Source organism: Panthera uncia, chromosome A2 (assembly GCF_023721935.1).
Source record: "Panthera uncia isolate 11264 chromosome A2, Puncia_PCG_1.0, whole genome shotgun sequence".
In the NCBI taxonomy this organism is placed as follows: domain Eukaryota; kingdom Metazoa; phylum Chordata; class Mammalia; order Carnivora; family Felidae; genus Panthera; species Panthera uncia.
Genome location: NC_064816.1, coordinates 141,970,199 through 141,988,905, shown reverse-complemented (window position 1 = coordinate 141,988,905; position 18,707 = coordinate 141,970,199). Strand labels below are relative to the sequence as shown.

Here is an 18,707-nt window from a genome sequence, read left to right as displayed (position 1 = left end):
CTACCCAACTCTATTATTAGTTTATTGACCTTCTTACATGTTACAGTATTAAATCATCTAACCACTCTATATCAAAAATTCTATAACAATTTTTAAAAAGCTTGTATTGTACAGAGGAACATGATAAACGAAGGATGACTCTCGTTTAATCTATTCTAATATGCATTACTGCCTCTTGCCAGGTAATCTGGGTTACCAATAAATAGTCCAGATTGGATCTGGAGTATGTTACATGGAGTGGCTACTTTCAGCAGAATAACATGCTTTAAGAGTCTTCTTTTATGTCTTCAAAAAGAAAAGTAATAATGGAAATGTTTATTAAGGCTTTGGTAAATATTAAAATTGCTTTAAATCCATAAGAGATATACTAAAGAAACTTTACTTTTTTAATAGAAAAAGTGAAATGTCTAGAAATCGAACAAGCTTGAAATCCCTTGAAACAATCAATAAAAATGCTGCAAAGACTAAAGCAAGGTAAAGATTTTTTCAAAATACGTTGATTTCGGTACCTTAAATTAAAATTACCTTTACCTCTTTTAATTTAAAAGAATTCCCTTTTAAGATCTGAAAATAAATAAAAAATTGACACCTCTCCACCCTAAACAGTTTCAGCATGTTCCCTATATTTCTAATTCTTGAAAGATCTTGCCTTTTGTTTCAGTATTCCTACTTGTAGGTATTTTATATGACTCAGCCAAAACTTAGACTATTAAAACAAATTAAAAACTGAGGCATTTAAACATTCTTGTGAACTATCTAAGTTTAAAAATTACTTCTATGTTTTAAGAGGAAGCCAGGCAGTTGCTAATATTTCTATTTCTGACAAACATCAAAAGCAGGAAATCAGAAGGTCTGATAAAAAGTAAAACTATCCAAAAGAAATGAAAATATCACTTAGGAGAAAGCATGCTATTACCTAGTTGCTAACAATTTTCTAACTATTTAAAGTCTCCAGGTCCAATACCACCTCATTTTTTTCACCTATGATTAAGACTATAATAAACACATTTCATACAGTCCTAACTAGGCACAAGATGTTCTTGTCTCTAGTAGTGAATATCCTCTCAAAAAGTACACGATAAAAAAATGCAACTTAGGAAGTTTTTACCAAAAGAAAAAAAAAAAAATTCAAACCTCATCAAAGATTAAAAAAAGAGAGAGAGAGAACATGGATTATAGTACTGTAGCCTAAACCCAAACTTCTATCAGACTGATTTCTCATCAAAACAGAGATGACAGGGACGCCTGGGTGGTTCAGTTGGTTGAGCCTCCGACTTCGGCTCAGGTCATGATCTCACAGTCTGTGGGTTCGAGTCCCGCATCGGGCTCTGTGCTGACACCTCAGAGCCTGGAGCCTGCTTCCGATCCTGTGTCTCCCTCTCTCTCTGCTCCTCCCCGACTCTCACTTTGTGCCACTCTGTCTCTCAAAAATAAATAAATGTAAAAAAATTAAAAAAAAAAAACAACAGAGATGACATTCAGAAGAAATACAAAATCACTTATAGGCAGTAACTTGTAGAACATAAAGTCCTTTTTGATAATTCAAGAATAATAATGGCTGCATAAAGCAGATTTTTAAAAAAATATATGCTTTTCAGCAGTTTGTTAGAATTCTGCAAAGAGACATAATTATGGCAGTTTATACTACAATAATAATAACTACTGGGGAAACTGAAGCAGTAAACATTTACTAGGACAGGAAAGCATAGTAAAGTACGGATCCAAATCTTAGCTCTGCCACTTACCACCTGCACTATCTTAGGCAAACTGCTTTTTTTTAGATGGGGATAACAACAGCGCTTACCCTAGAAGGTAGGTATGATAACTACATAAATTAATTCATAAATAGGGTTTAAAAAGGTAAATGGCACATTGCAAAGCCTTCAAATACATGTTAGTTATGACAATGACAATGATGTGATGTTTGGAACTATACTTAGCAGAAAACTAACCAGCTTTGATGCACAAAATGAGAAATACGGCACAAAAGCAGATAGGAGTGGAGAAGGGGGAGCAATTGATGTGTGGGAATAATAAAAAAAACGATCTTGGAAGAGCTGGCCTTGAAGAATTAGTTGGAAGTGAATAGTGATGGAAAGGAGTAATCAGGGCAGGGAACAAACAGGCATGAATGAACAGGAATTACAGGAAGAAGCAACATTTTGGATAGCAATCAGGGGGAAAAAAGGAGAGATTTTATATGATGGGCACTGCTGAGAAGAAACAGTATCTGAAAGGAAAAGAAGTATCATAAGGAAAAATCTTGCTATCCTGGAACACAGCCATATCTCCTGACCCACAGGAACTTCCCTAAAATAGTGAGGAAAAACTCACCTCATTTAAAGATTAGTACTACTCAGAAATAATCAACTCAAGTTTCATATAAAGATATAAAAAGGAAAAGGAAGAAAGAAACTTTTTAAAGTGGCAAATGAATCTGATTCAACAGGAAGATGTAGATAAAAACAACCAAATACCTCTCTATGGATGTAAAAAAGTTAAGCAACAACCCTCTCTATAAAACATTAAGAGATGTAAACAGTTGAAAAAGACACAGTGAAACAATAAAAGGAAATAAAACATGAATTGTCAGAGTTGAAGGTAAAGAGGAAGAAAAAAAAATATCACATAAATGAAGGCCAAAGTGCAAGGAGAGAAAACCCCACTTATAGTCATAGAAAGGAGATCAAGAATTTAGAGAAATTTGAAAAGTTCAAAGTAAATGTGCATTTAAAAAGGATAAATGAGAAAATGAAAGAAATGAATGACAAAGGCAACATATATTTGACTAAAAGAAAACCAAAATACACAATAGTTAACAGGGCTGCCACACTGGCGTTGCCCTTTTAACGTAACTACAAAAATAGTCTACCTGGGTGGCTCAGTCGGTTGAGGGTCCGACTTCGGCTCAGGTCTGATTTCATGGTGTCTGAGTTCAAGCCCTGCACTGGGCTCTGTGCTGACAGCTCAGAGCCTGAAGCCTGCTTCAGATTCTGTGTCTCCCTCTCTCTCTCTGCCCCTCCCCCGCTCACGCTCACTCTCTCTCTCTCTCAAAAATAAACATTAAAAAAATTAAAAAGAATAAAATAAAATCATCTAAAACAAAAATAAAATATTTAAACAGCCATAAGGAAAAAGAGTACATTCCAAGGAGCAACAGTTGAGAATTACAGTACACTCTCGATAGGAAAAATGGAAGCTAGTTAACTGTGGACTGATATCCAAAATGTATTTGAAGAAAATAACCCTCAGGGTGCATGGGTGTCTCAGGAGGTTTAGCGTCCAACTCTGGATTTTGGCCCAGGTCATGATCTCAGTTTGTGAGATCAAGCTCCACATTGGTCTGTGCGCTGACAACGTGGGGCCTGCTTGGGATTCTCTCTCTCTCTGACCCTCCCTCACTCTCTCTCTCAAAATAAATAAATAAATAAAAATTTAAAGATATTAAAATTTAAAAAAGAAAAAAAATACTGTCAACCTAGAATTCCATATTCAGCAAAAATATCCTTTAAGAAAAGAAATAAAATTTTCAAGCAAAGAAAAACCGAGAGAGTTCACCTACATTAGAAGAAATTCCAAAGGATATGCTTAAGGCAGAAGAAAACTGATCCTAGATATAAGGTCAAAGATGCAAACATCAACAAAGAACAAAAAAACTAGTAAATATTTAGGAAAACTTAATGAACACTGGCTGAAAATTGAGTTTTATAGAGTCTTTTAATATGGTATCAAAATAATGGACAACAATAGCATATGAACTGGAAGGTGAATAGATGAGAGTTGAAAATCCACTAAGTTCTAGTACAGGAAAAGGTACCGATGAATTCTGTTAAATATGTGTACTTGGTATAATTTCTAGACTAATCATATAGTCTAGATAAACAGAGTATGCTGCTTCCAAACAAACATAAGAAAAAAATGGGGCACTTGGGTGACTCGGTTGGGCATCCGACTCTTGATTTTGGCTCAGGTCATGGTCGCACAGTTCCTGGGCTGCAGTCCCATGTCAGGCTCTGCACTGTCAGCATGGAGCCTACTTGGAGTTCTCTCTCCCTCTCTCTGTGCCCCTACACCACTTGTGTGTACGCTCTCTCTCTCAAAATAAATAAATAAACTTAAAAAAATAAAAACAAAAAGAAAAACAATGAAAAGATTAAAAGCAAAAGAAGAGACAACAACCAAAAAATGAAAGATACGGCAAAACATATACCGTAAAATGATAAGATTAAACCTATATATTTACCAATAATTCAATCATACGAAGTAAATAAATGCTCAAATCAAAAGAAGGCAGATTTTTTTTTTAAATCAAACTAAATCCTTCTTTTAAAAAAAGAATACAGACGGGCACCTGGGTGGCTCGTAGCATCTGACTTCAGCTCACATCATGATCTCATGGTATGTGAGTTTCAGCTCTGCATCGGGCTCTGTGCTGACAGCTCAGAGCCTGGAGCCTGCTTCAGATTCTGTCTCCCTCTCTCTCTGCCCCTCCCCTGCTCATGCGTGAGCATCCCTCTCTCTCTCAAATATAAATAAACATTAAAAATAAAAATAAAAAAATAACAAAAGGATATATAACGGTTGAAAATAAAAGGTAAAAATAGATGTTATGCAAACACCAAATGAAAAGCTTAATGTAAGCTTAATGTAATTTATACCTTTTCAAGCAAAAACACCACTAGAGATAAAAACATATTTCATAATGATAAAAGATTTAATTCAAAATTAAAGAATTTAATATGTATATATACCTAGAAACATGGCTTTCAAAATCTATAAAGCAAAATTTGACAGAACTATAAGAGACAGGCAATTCTAAAATCACACTGGAAAGTTTAATATTTTTCTTAGTAACTGAGAGAATCAGATAAAATCACTCTCAGTAAAGAAAATTTATGAAACATGGTTAGCAAACTGGACCAATTGGGCATATATAGAAAATTACCTTAACAAATAAAAAATTCATTTTCTGCCCAAGTATGTATGATATGTTTATAGAAATTAAACAGACTGGACCATAGTGAGTCTTATCAAATTTCAAAGAACTAGAATCCTATAAATACATACTGTATTTATAAATAAATTTATAAATAAATAAGTTTATAAATAAATCCTATAAATACAATACATGCATTCATGCCAGAAATCAGTTACAACAATAAAAAAAATCATAACATATTTGGAAATTAAAAACAAAACTACATTTCTATCTAACTATGGCTCACAAAAGAGCCATATTATTTCATAATGAAATTACTGAACTGGACAAAAATGAAAATACTTCATAGCACAACTAAAAAATAAGTAGAGGGGGATTTATATCCTTAAATTCATACATGGGAAAATAACAAAGTCTGGAAATTAATATGCCAAGCATGCATCTCAGTAAGTTATAAAAAGACAGCAAATTAATGCCAAAGAGAGAAAGAAGACACATTAAACATAGAGCATCAGTTGAAGATATTAGAAGTAATGGAAAGAATCAACAAACCAGAAATTGGTTTCCTCAAAAGACCAGTATATACTTGATAAGCTTCTGGTGACAGTAAGAGTGATGGGGGGAAAAAAAGAATTCATAAATGAGAAACAGAAAGAATGAAAAGAGACATTTCAAGAAGTCCTGAAAACATTAAACAAGGGGATATCATGTATATTTTCATGCCGACAAGTTTGAAATTTTAAGTGAAACTGACAAATTCCTAGAAAAAGATATCTTGTTAAACGCTCAACCAACCAAACAACCCTGAACAGTCCTACATTTAAAGAAGTTGAATTGATAGACAAAAGCATTTCCTCCAAGCAATTTCGAAGCACAGAGAGCATTATGACAAGTTCTACCAAGCACATGAGAAAGAATTCAAATGTTACACATACTCAGATTACAGGAAGAAAAGTTTAGCTCAACCTTTTCTGTGAGATCAGTGTAACAATGATGCTAAACCTGAAGAGAAAGGTAAAAATTACAAGGCCAATCTTACTAATGAAAATAGTTGGAAGAATTCTAACAAAACATTAGTCCATCTATGTCCAAAATAGACCAAAAATTATGTAAGGAAGATAGGCTTATCTGAGAAATGAGAAGTTAAATATATCTGAGGTTTAACATTAGAAAATCAATCACTGTGATTTCACATATGAATAGAATTTAGGAGGAAAAAATCGTATCACAAAAGATAGCGAAAAAGTGGTAAAACTCAATACCCATTAATAACATAAACTCTTAGCAATCTAGGAATCTAATACAGAAGCTCCAAAACCCCAGATCAAGTAAGATACTTTGCAATGAAATGCTGAAAACATTTCTTTTGAGATAGGGATATCCACTATCATTATGTCATCTCACCCTTGTACTAGATATCCTGACCAAAAGATTAAGCACAAGAGAACAAAATAAGGCATAAGGAGGGTTGGAAAGAAAAGTGTGCCATTATGCATACGTATTTTAAACTGAACAGGAGTGAAAACACAACAAAGCAGAACTTGTGATATACAGCTAGCAGTGTTTATGTCACTGTCCGGATCCCAAGACCCACCAGCTCGTACTTACGAGCATTTGTCTTGTTTTTCCTTAAGCTCCTCTTTCTGGTTTAGCTCTTAACTCAGGGAAATGAAACCTGAAACCACTCATGAGGTGATGGCAAGGGCCCTGACAAGACCCCACAGGCTCAGACCACCCAGACCTTTTCAGCTAAACTCCCAACTCCCGTGCAGAAGGACCATGGGGTGACCTCTGGAATGACTCACAACAACCTTTACCTCATTATAATACTAAAACCTCTGCCCAAAGAGGAGACTCATTTACATGACATACAATCTATGTGTAGGCACGTTTCCTTAAGGCACATGGTGACCTTATGCCCTTCTCTACAAGAGATCACAAGGCTTCCCAATCTAAATATTCATCCTAACCCTAAACAAAAGGAACCCATTTATCCCCTCTTTGGGAGTCACAGTTTTGGAAGCCATCCCCTGTGATCTCCTTCTATGCTACAGTTTTCTTTGTGCAACAACTCAACCTGGGAAAGTATCTGACTCACCAGGGAGCAAACTACATTTAAAAGAAAATTCTTTAACACTAAATGCTTGTATTAGTAAAGAAGGATCTCAAATTAATGGCCTCGGGTTTCATTTGTAAGAAATTAGAAAAAGAAGAGCAAATTAAAACTACACTATGCAGAAAAAAAAGGAAATAATAAAGGTAGAAATCAATGAAACAGAACAGACACACACACACACACACACACACACACACACACACACACGGGTGAGAGGAGAGGTAACAAAGAAACCAAAAGCTGTTTTCTTAAAATGAAACTAATAGATGTCTAGCCAGACTGCTGAGACAAAAAAAGACAAATACAAAAGACAAAAATTACCACTATAAAAAATAAGACATAAAGGTGCCATAAAGGTATAAACAACATTATGCCAATAAATGCACTAATTTAGATGAAATGGGCATGTCCTTTAAGAGGTACAAACCACTGGGGCGCCTGGGTGGCTCAGTCAGTTAAGCGTCCAACTCTTGGTTTTAGCTCAGGTCATGATCTCGCGATTTGTGGGATGGAGTCCCACGTCGTGCTCTGCACTGACAGCTCAGACCCTGCTTGGGATTCTCTCTCTCCCTCTCTCTCTACCCCTCCCCTCCTCATGAGCTTTCTCTCTCTCAAAATAAATAACTTTAAAAAAAGACACAAACTACCCATGCTCACTCAGGATACATAGAATATGAACAGCCCTATAGCCATTAACAATACTAGATCTGTAGTTAAAAACCCTGCCACAGGGGCGCCTGGGTGGCTCAGTCGGTTGAGCGACTTCAGCTTGGGTCATGATCTCACAGTCTGTGAGTTCGAGCCCCGCGTCGGGCTCTGTGCTGACAGCTCAGAGCCCGGGGCCTGTTTCAGATTCTGTGTCTCCTTCTCTCTCTGACCCTCCCCCATTCATGCTCTGTCTCTCTCTGTCTCAAAAATAAATAAACGTTAAAAAAAATTAAAAAAAAAAAAAAAAAAAACAACCCTGCCACAAAGGCTAGAAACTCCAACAAGCCTAGAGATCTCACTTAAAAAAAATGCTGTCAGGGAAACAGGCCAGCCACATAATTAACCACCACTGCGTAAACCACGGGGTGAGAAGAAACAGATAAAAGAGGAGAAAGAAAAGGGAGAAGAGGAGGGAAAATGGGAAGACAATAAAGACCTCCAGCTGAAACTTTTGGACCCTTTTATTAAACTTGATTTTACTAAACTTTACTAAACTTTATCACTCCCTTACCTCACAAAAGCAAACTTTAATTTCAAGAGGAAATAAGATAAACACTGCAAAGTGATGAGTTCCTGTTCCTAGGTGATTACTTTTGCCCATAATCACTGGACTCTACCTTCTCCCCAGACATTGTCAACAAAAAAGTAGCATTAATTGGTTCAGGAATCACCTGTCATGAAATTAAATGTAAATGCAGGGATGTTTCTTTCTCTTTTTAATATGAAATTTATTGTCAAATTGGTTTCCATACAACACCCAGTGCTCATCCCAACAGGTGCCCTCAATACCCATCACCCACCCTCCCCTCCCTCCCACCCCCTATCAACCCTCAGTTTGTTCTCAGTTTTTAAGAGTCTCTTATGTTTTGGCTCCCTCCCTCTCTAACCTCTTTTTTTTTTTTTCCCCCTTCCCCTCCTCCATGGTCTTCTGTTAAATGCAGGGATGTTTCTAACAACTAGGAAGCCTATTAGACACTTTCTTAAAATACCATACTTGAAGAACATGTTAATATATACAAAAAATCATTTTTTGTTTCATCCATTATAAGATGCTTCATAGAAAATGCTTTTCATTCTCTCAACTTTCCTATTTAGCAAACAGGAACTTCTTGCCCTTCTCTATGTTTTCAGTGGAACACAAGCCAAAAAACTCTTCAGTGTTTACTTCCTTATTTGTCCAACAAATCATCATCAGTGAAGTCAGCAGCAACTGAACAACCCTGAAAGGAATGTTTATTAACTAAATACTGTTCCAAGCCAGTTGAGGAATACAAAAAACATGACTTAGCTCTAAGTCTCAAGAACAGAGTTATGACCAATGTTCCCTAAACTCGGGTCCTTCCTAGAGCCAATAAGTCTCTGTAGTATCAGAGTTTCACATAGTTTTAACAGTTTCTCTTATAGGAGTATATTTATAAAGACACAGTTTTTATTTAGTTTTTTAAATTTATTGTTTATTTTGAGAGCGAGCGAGCACATGAGCAGGGGAGGGGCAGAGAGAGGGTAGGGAGGAGAGAGAATCTCAAGCAGGTTCTGAGCTGTCAGTGCCTGACTCAGGGCTCCATCTCAGGAACCATGATTATGACCTAAACCAAAACCAAGAGTTGGATGCTTAAGTGACTGGCCACTCAGGTGTCTCCTAAAGACACAGTTTTTAAATATAACTGTTTCTAGCCTAGTCATAGCATAAAGTTGCCAGTTGCTTTTGCTGTCATTGTTATTTACCTTAATAAAATACTACATGCCTTAAAGATCTGAAACAAAAGTAACAAACCATGAAAGCACGTATGACTTCCTCATTCTCAGAAATGGCATACATAGGAGGGCCTGGGTGGCTCAGTTAGTTAACCTTCTGACTCTTGATTTAGACTCAGGTCATAATCTCACGTGTTTGTGAGATCAAGCCCAGATTGAGCTCAGCATCGGGCTCATGGAGCCTGCTTGGGATTCTTTCCCTCCCTCTGTCTCTGCCCCTCCCCTGCTCATGTGTGCACGTGCTTTAATGCATGCTCTTTCTCTCCCTCTCTGAAAATAAAGATTAAAAAAAAAATGGCATACATACATTTATACTTTCACTGGTGGCATTTGAATGGTTTGGGAAGAGATTAATAATCATACATATTCTATTTGTTTATATTCCAATGTTTATTTTATTACCAATATGGGAAAAATTTTTTTCTTCCCAATCTGCTCCCTAGTTCCTTTCCCCCTTCTACCTCACCCCAAACAGTAATCATTTATTTGCAAGAATCATTACCAAATAAATATAAATAAGCCCTAACAATGTATAAAGCTAAGAGACAAGTTGATTATTACAAAGCAATGAAGCCAGAAGCAATTCATTTTAAGTTAATTTAAAATTTATAAACTCAAAGTAGGCTGTACTGGTTCCATTTTCTTCAGTTGTAAAATAGTCAACCTATCTGATAAATGAGCATCTAATAACAAATGGTAACAGCAATAAGATTAAACTATATGAAAGCACAGAACTGAGAAAGTCTATTTTTCTTTCTCCCTATTAAAAAAATCACCAAATTTCATTCCACAAGTTTTATACTGAACACTGAGCTGTTTTTACTCACAGTGCTTCTGATACCAAACGTATGGGTTTTTTTTTTCACACCAACCATTTCTCCAATTTTCTGACACCAAATGGGATGTATCCAACATTTCAATTCTGACACTATCTGCCTGAAGTTACCAACAGGTCCCCATAAGTGAAAGGGCTCAGTCCCACAAGCCTACCCCACTTCAGATGCCAACTGCAAGTCCCAGGCCACCTGTACTTCTGATTTACTGTGTACGAATCTGGGGTTCCCACAACCCCCTTCAGGACTGATAATAAAACCAGAGAGAGAGAGAGAGAGAGAGAGAGAGAGAGAGAGAGAGAGAGAGAGAGAGTGATTGATTTCCATGTGCTCTTGAGCCTTTACTTTTTATGTTTTTTTTTTTTTTTTGGGGGGGGGGGGGGATAGGCTCCACCACCTAGGCATGACTGATTAAAACATCAGCCACTGGTGACTGAACTCAGTCTTTGACCCCTCTCCCCTCCCCAGAGTTCAGGGTGGCGCTGAAAGTTCTAGCCCTCTGCACACGTGGTTTGTGTTTCTAGAAATCTGAATCTATCTAGGGACCCCAGCCACCTGTCATTTCAATATCTAAGACACTCTTATCCCTCCACCAAATTCCAATAGTTTTAGGAGACAAAGACCAAATGTTTATTTGTTTTTTATTATACCATAAGCACGTATTCTGCTCTTTGTCACTGTGAAAGTTAGTGGGAGATTTTTTAAAAGAATGCCATTCTATAACAGAGATCCTTTTTTAAAATAACAAAACAGGGTTGCCAGGGTGGCTCAGTGGGTTGAGTGTCCGACTCTCGATTTTGTCTCAGGTCATGATCTCTTAAGGGTCATGGGATCAAACCCTGTGACAGGCTTGGTGCTGAGCATGGAGCCTGCTTAAAAAATATTTTCTCTCACTCACTCTCTCTCCCCCTCCCTCCCTCCTTCCCTCCCTCTCTCTCACACACTCTTGCTAAAAATAAAAAAAAGAAAAGAAAAATAAAAGAAAATAACAAAACATAAGACTTTAAATATTCAAATAGGTGCCATCATCCAAAACAATTACCTCTGGAGAGTATATCGTGTTCTGATATTCACATTTCTTTCAAAACCAGATTACAAACCACCCAAGAAAATCAGCAAATATGCAGCATCCATACCACACAGATATTTCCAATACAAATCTCCTAATTCATTATAGCTTTCAACTAATAATGTTTTTTTGGCATATCCAACTATCCATTATGCCAAATTATGTCATTAAAATTGGTAATTGTATATCAACAAAAATACATAAAGGAATAAATAGGCCTCTAACATAGAAGGTAGCATTTAAAGCATTTTTTTAAACATTGTTTAGTGCTAGTCAATGTTAGCATTCAGAAATGCATCCTTCCATGGTTTCCTAAGATGGCAACTTAGATTTAGATATGTGAGTTCAAATATGTTTCTTTTTTGTTTTTCAAGTCTCATTATGAACCTATTTTTATATAAAAGAAGCACATAATTCAACAAGCTAACAATCTTTACAGAATGAAAAGACAGGGAAAAAAGTAAACTAATAATTGGCATAAGCTTATATTCTTTTCAAAAAACTGTTTCTTGTATATAGTTGAAGTCACTCTAATAACCAAACTAAGTTTACACGTCTATAACATACCATTTACAGCTTTTTCAATCAATTCTTCACAAGCATCAAAATCACCCTTCAACACCAGTTTATCATGTAGATCTGTTAACATGGGATGTTCCAGGGCAATCCTGGTTTTTTTTTGCAGCGATTCAAAGGCCTCTGTATAGTTGTGTTGTCTAAAGTGTTTTAGGCAAAGGCGAATGGCTTCCTGTTCACGGTACTACTGGAACACAAGAGAAAGTATGAAAAGAAGAGATTTGCTTAGTTATTACTGTAGGCAATAACAAGTGACAACAAACCTAAAGTGAGTGTTTACTATGTGCTAAGCACTGTACTAACACTCTTCATTAGTATCATTATCATTCCCACTTTGAAATGGCAAAATTAAAGCTTAGTCAATTGTAATCGCTTGCCAAAAGTCACAAAGTATATAGCAGAAAGATATGAAAAAGATAAATATATACAAATATACCCACAGGTATGTATTTCATGAAGTTGAAAGATATAAAAAGATGAAACCAAACCTTGAGCCTGAACTTTTAAGAAAAGAAGCAGAAAAACTGTTTATCAAAGACCACTGAAGACTACCAAGATTATAACGTCTATAGCTTTTACTAATCAGATTGCAATGGTGGTACTGAAAGCACAGAAACCATTACACGATACACAGAAGTCATCATGCTTTTTGTTCTTGGTTCTTAGTAATAAGTTATTACTTGAAAAGCAAATATTATCCAATGTTTATATATTTCAAAATTCACAAACAGGTTTTATGCCTCAAAATGTTCAGAAAGAGATTACTTAAATTTTATAATTTTTTCCAAGCCTAGCTACCTTATCTATTAAATAGCTATAAAGTAAACATCTCAATTAACTAGAATCCAAAAAGAATGTTGAGCTTATTAACTCTCTAATAGGATGAATGCCAAAAATACAAGCTCAGATTTTTTTGAAAAAGTAACTTCAAGAATACTTTATGAAATTTCCACAAATTTCCTAAGTTAACAAAATTAATGACAAAAAAGCAATGCATGATGACCAAACAAAAATATGATTTTCTTATAAGCATTATTCTTTAATAAGGCAAAAAATACTACTACCTTTTAGAAGATTTATAAGACTTGAAACACAAATAAGCTTATAGTTGGCTGATTTTTTTATTAATAAAATGTCAAAATATCTTTCCTTAAGTATTACAGTTAACCATGATTTTCCTTTCAAATAACAAAAGATTATTTATCCAACCTAACTTTACATTATTAATTTATTACCCTTGGCCTCTAAATAAAGATTTATCATGACTATCAAGAAACATACTAAACAGTGATACCTTTCAATCATGTTGCCTTTAGGAATGTGAGTCATATCCACATTTTAAGTTTTCTATCAAGTTGTATACAGATACATAGAAGGAGAAAATTTATGAAATAATAGAATTTTAATGCTTTAAGAAAAACACTAAAACTCAAAGAGGATGAAGAGTTATCTAATTTCTAAAGGTTCATAATAAATGCAGAGAACTTGAAAAGTGAACGAGGCTGAACAATTTTATGCTCTCAAATATAATCTCTCCACAAGGCTGGGGGTGAACAGGTGAAATGTGCAACTTCCTACAATATCAAGAGATTTGTGTGAGTATGTTAAAGAAAACACACACACACACACACACACACACACCATAGGCTAAAGGGAAAATTTTATTCAGTAACAGAGAAATTTAACCATTATTTTTTAAAAGAACCAACAGAATTTAGAAGATGTTACATATGTACTATTATGTGTATAACACTGTAAAGGTGATTTTTAATATTTAAAAATATTGTCTCTACCTTGAACGAACTTACAGTATTACAGGGAATCCAAGAATATAGGAAAAATACAGAAAATACTAAAAGTCGGCATCAATTTTAAGTTGAATATAATCAAATGCCAAAAATAAATTAGTCAAAGACTTCCTCAATTAAACTAACCAGAAAAAAGCTGAAATTCTACACTAAAAACCTAAGAATCTACATTGCTTCCCAACCTTCTAGGAGTAGATCAGTTCACCCCTACTTGAAAATAAAAATAACAGGAAGTGGTGATTGGACTAAAATTTTACTATCTTCTTGACAAGAGAGCCCCGCCCCCCAAAAAGTCATGAGTCGAATAAATATACATCAAAAACAAAAAACAAAGTATAAAGGGTATGCAAAAAACCCAGAAGATCTATTCCTCAATAATTTAAACTCACATTTTTCAGACTGCATCTCTTGTATAAAATAGTCAATGAATACAACTGTTAAATATAATTCTTATACTTCCTATAAGCACAAGATCATAATATTTATAAAAACTATTTCAAATTCTTTAAAAGAAAATATGCCTATTTTATTCAACAAATACAATGGAGTAATGTATTCTAAAACCAATATAGAATCAAAGCTAGTCCACTAAAAACTGTGTTTAAATATTTCTATCAATATAGGCTGAAAACAAAATTCAGGGTCAGACAGGTAGTAATATAATGCCAGACCATCTGAGTTTATATGCTGGCTTGGGCACTATACAATTGTGTGGACTTGGGTAAGATACTAAACTCTCGGTGCTCTGTTTCATCATCTATAAAATAGGGATGATAATTGTACCTATCTCACAGAGTGGTAATGATTAAATACATCATAAAGATTTCTTAGCAGCTGGCAGAATGTAAATAATAAATGTTAGTTAATTAAGCATGACAGTTATTATTATTCTCAATAGCAATGAAGACAAAAGACTGACACGTCTCCCTTTATAGGAATCAGAAACATAAAATCAGGATTTTAAAGCACAGTCCTACCTTGCTATACCAGTTGAGACAGGGCTGTACTACATCAGGATCATCAATGCCACTAAGTTCAACATACCAGATGCTAAAGTTAAAGCTGGGTCCCCAGGATAAGAGTGGAACTTTGTGAAGATAAAAAAGAAAGAAAAAGAAAAAAAAAATTAACATAGTTCAAATAAAACTTTAACAAAGTAAAATCACTATTTGAACCTATTAAAATTCATTCAGCAAATTTTCGGAACATTTTCTAGAAGCCTAACACTGTATTATTAGGTGCTGGGGCTACAGTAAAAAAAATTAAAACAAAAATAAAAATAAAGAAAATATGAATCATGCCATCTAGAGGATTCTTTGACTATAAGAACACTATAAAATAAGTTTAAAGTGCTCATTTATTTACCCCTCTAAAAACAGGACAAGGCTAGATGACTAAGTAGGCAAATTTTATCAAACCCACAATAAACAAATAATTACTATATAAATTAAACTATATCAACACACAAAAAGAGATCAAAAGTTCAATTACTTAACAAGTGGCATAACCCTGAAAACAAAACCAGAAGAAAAAGAACTTAAGGCTAATCTCAGCTAACTATATATTCAAGAATTTTTAAAAGTTGCAGAAACATTCTACCAGGTTTTCACTGTAACCAAATGGGAGTTCACTGCAGGAATGGAAGGATGGTTTAACAACAGAAGCTATATTAATAATTCACAATGTTAACAAAGTAAAAGAGAAATGTGTTTGATAACTTCAAATAGTGCTGAGTAAATTAATAATATTCATTTCCTATTCATTAAAAAACCCTTTTAATATATAAGAAATAGAAGGCAAAATAAAACTACCTAAGCTAGATTTTTTTTTTAATATCAAAGGCCTCAAAAACTGAACTTAACGGAGAAACATTACATGTTGCCACTCAAGTCAGGAATCAGACAAAGCCCAATTATCTCTATTATGCAACACTATGTGGGAGATCTTATCAAATGTGGTGAGAAAAAAATGCAAATTAAAAAATATTTACACTTGAGGAATACTAACACCTATCTTCTTAAATAATTCAAGAGATTCAACAGGAAAACTTAAGTTTGTATGCAAGGTAAACATGAAAATCAGTTTTCCCTCTACTTATAATAACCAACTAGAAAATATAATGAAAAAGTCCTATTTAAAATGGCCAAAAGAACTTACAATATCTCAGAAGAAAGTTTAAAATATGCAAGATCTATTTAAGAAAATACAGAGTTTTACTTAAGAAATGAAAAAACGAAATGACATACTACGTTCCTAAATGGAAAAACTCAATGTTGTAAACATCTCAGTTCCCCTCAATTATAAATTTAATGTAATCTCAATCAAAGTCTCAATGGTACATATCCATTTTATTCCTTAAAGATTATAAATAATTTCTGCGTGGGGCTCAAACTCACACCCCCAAGAGTCGCATGCTCCACTGACTGAGCCAGCCAGACATCCAATATTCATTTATCTCTTGTCATGTAATTGAACAAATTGGTTTTTAAAAAATGAGTAACACAAGAATATCGAAAAGAAAGTAAACATTCTAAAAATACATAGTAATTATAAGTTTGATATTAGTGGGGGAAAAGGAAGATAAATTACTGAAGCAGAAAAGTATATCCAAAAATCTCAAGATTCAGAGGAATTTACCTACCATAGGATGAAGGTAACATTTCACTTCAGTAATGACAGAACAAAGTAAAGGTTAATTTAAACATATGATCCACTGTCTCTTGGGGACCCCTGCAACCTTTTCAGGATGTACCAAGTGGTCAAAACCATTGTTTATAATAAGACTAAGATTTTATCATTATTTATGATTACATTTTTAACTGTACTGACATTTGCACTCTTGGTGAAAAGACAATGGCGAGTATAACTTCCGACACATCAGCAGTGCCATGAAAAGCAGTAGCATGAAAATGTGTTAGTATTCTTGATACAGTAGAGACTGCACTGTATTCCTCACCATCATATACTTGCAGTTAAAAAAAGTAAAATACAGAGGCACCAAGGTGGCTCAGGAGCTAAGGTATACTAACTACATCGGTTAAGTGCTCGACTTCAGCTCAGGTCATGATCTCACAGTCCATGGGTTCGAGCCCCACATTTGGCTTTGTGCTGATAGCTCAGAGCCTGGAGCCTGCTTTGGATTCTGTGTCTCCCTCTCTCTCTTCCCCTTCTCCGCTTGTGCTCCCTCTCTCTCAAAAATAAACATTAAAAAATGTTTAAAAAGAAAAGCATGGGGGAGGGGCGGCCTGGGTGGCTCAGTCAGTTAAGTGTCTGACTCTGGCTCAGGTCATGATCTCACGTTCGTGGGTTTGAGCCCTGTGTAGGGCTCTGTGCTGAACGTTTGCTCAGAGCCTGGAGCCTGCTTTGGATTCTGTGTCTCCTTCGCTCTCTGCCCCTCCACCGCTTGCACTCTGTCTCACTGTCTCTCAAAAACAAGTAAATGCAATAAAAAAAATTTTTAAAGGAAAGAAAAGTACAGGGTCACCTGGGTGGCTCAGGCTCAGGCTCAGTCGGCTGAGCATCCGACTCTTGATTTTGTCTCAGGTCATGATCCCAGAGTTGTGAGATCAAGCCCCGCACTGGACTCCATGCTGAGTGTGGAGCCTGCTTAAGATTCTCTCCCTTTGCCCCTCTTCCCTGCTCACTCTCTCTCCCTCCCTCTTTATTTTTTAAAATAAAACAATTTTTAAAGGACAATTCATTTAAGAATGTCTTTGATGACACAATAAAAATTTTTAATAAATTCCTAACATTAAGGACAAATCTTTTTAATATTCTGTGTGACAAAATGGCAAGTACACATAAAGCACTTCCACTGTATACCAAAGCATGGCGGTTACCTCAAACAAAAGAACCCGTATAGCTGTTTGAGTTATGAGCTATAATTGTCATTTGTCCCCACCACCACCACCAATAGGATACAATTTCCTCTTAAAAGAAAAAGTTATAGGCAATCTATGATTATTGAGTTTGGGGTATATGCCAGATATTTATCAATCATTTCAAAGAAAACAACTGACAATATTTGTTGCCAAGGATAAAGTTCAAGCTTTCAAGGAAAAATGAGAATTTCAGAAAATTGGTATCTAAGGTTGTGGATTTAACTACTTTTAGGCAATTTCTGATGAGACTGATGGTGATATATTAACAACCATGATTTTTTTAATATTACAGAATGAAATGTTTCCACATTTGGGAGATCTGCATAACTCAGTAAACTGTATTTCTAAATGAACAATGAATGATGTTACAAAACCATGCATGGATAAAAGACTAACTCAAAGTGTAAGATAAGCCAATGGGTTTTAATGTAACACTAATATGGTTCAGAATGAATAATGTAACTATTCAGAAACTAACACTTGTCAAGTTTTAAGTATCAAAACAGAATAGCCATCATATTTGACATCAAACCTATTGATTTCCAAGTCCACTGCTCTCTTTTAGCACATCATGCTCAATGAGGAGCTACGTCAGATGACTTCCTATCTGTGTGAGTGAAGACACACAAAGGCAGTAGCCACCAGTTATTAGGATATATGACTATTAGGATGTTTACTATGGCTTTCAGTTTACGTGTGCAAATGACAAAAATGTCAAAAAGTTTTATACCACTGAATACTAAATTATCATCGTTTTGGTGTTCATTCCTTTATGTAGCAGTACCATTTAAAAAGTAAAAAGTTGATCTATTACATCACAGCAATAACCATTAAGTAGTAGGAGTCAAAATAAAATAGGATTCTAAACCCAAGGTCAAAAGAACATATAGTCTCTAAGTATAACCAGACATTAGTTAGTAATTTGAAGTTCCAGGTCCAAGTTCAATAAGATTAGGAGGAAAAAAAATATCTTAATATATCTTACTCAAGTCCCAATAAAATGTTCACTTTATTAAAGACCT

At 35.0% G+C, this 18,707-nt stretch overlaps 1 protein-coding gene across 1 annotated transcript in view; it reads right to left on the bottom strand.

The window, feature by feature from the left end:
• The window catches only part of MKLN1 (muskelin 1), a 180,919-nt gene that overhangs the window by 89,192 nt on the left and 73,020 nt on the right, over window positions 1–18,707 (bottom strand). Inside the window, exons 5-6 of the mRNA XM_049642999.1 lie at window positions 14,782–14,891; window positions 11,988–12,180 (exon numbers count right to left, since the gene is read on the bottom strand). Coding sequence (XP_049498956.1) covers window positions 11,988–12,180; window positions 14,782–14,891 — 303 coding nt within the window. The remainder of the gene's footprint in view (window positions 1–11,987; window positions 12,181–14,781; window positions 14,892–18,707) is intronic.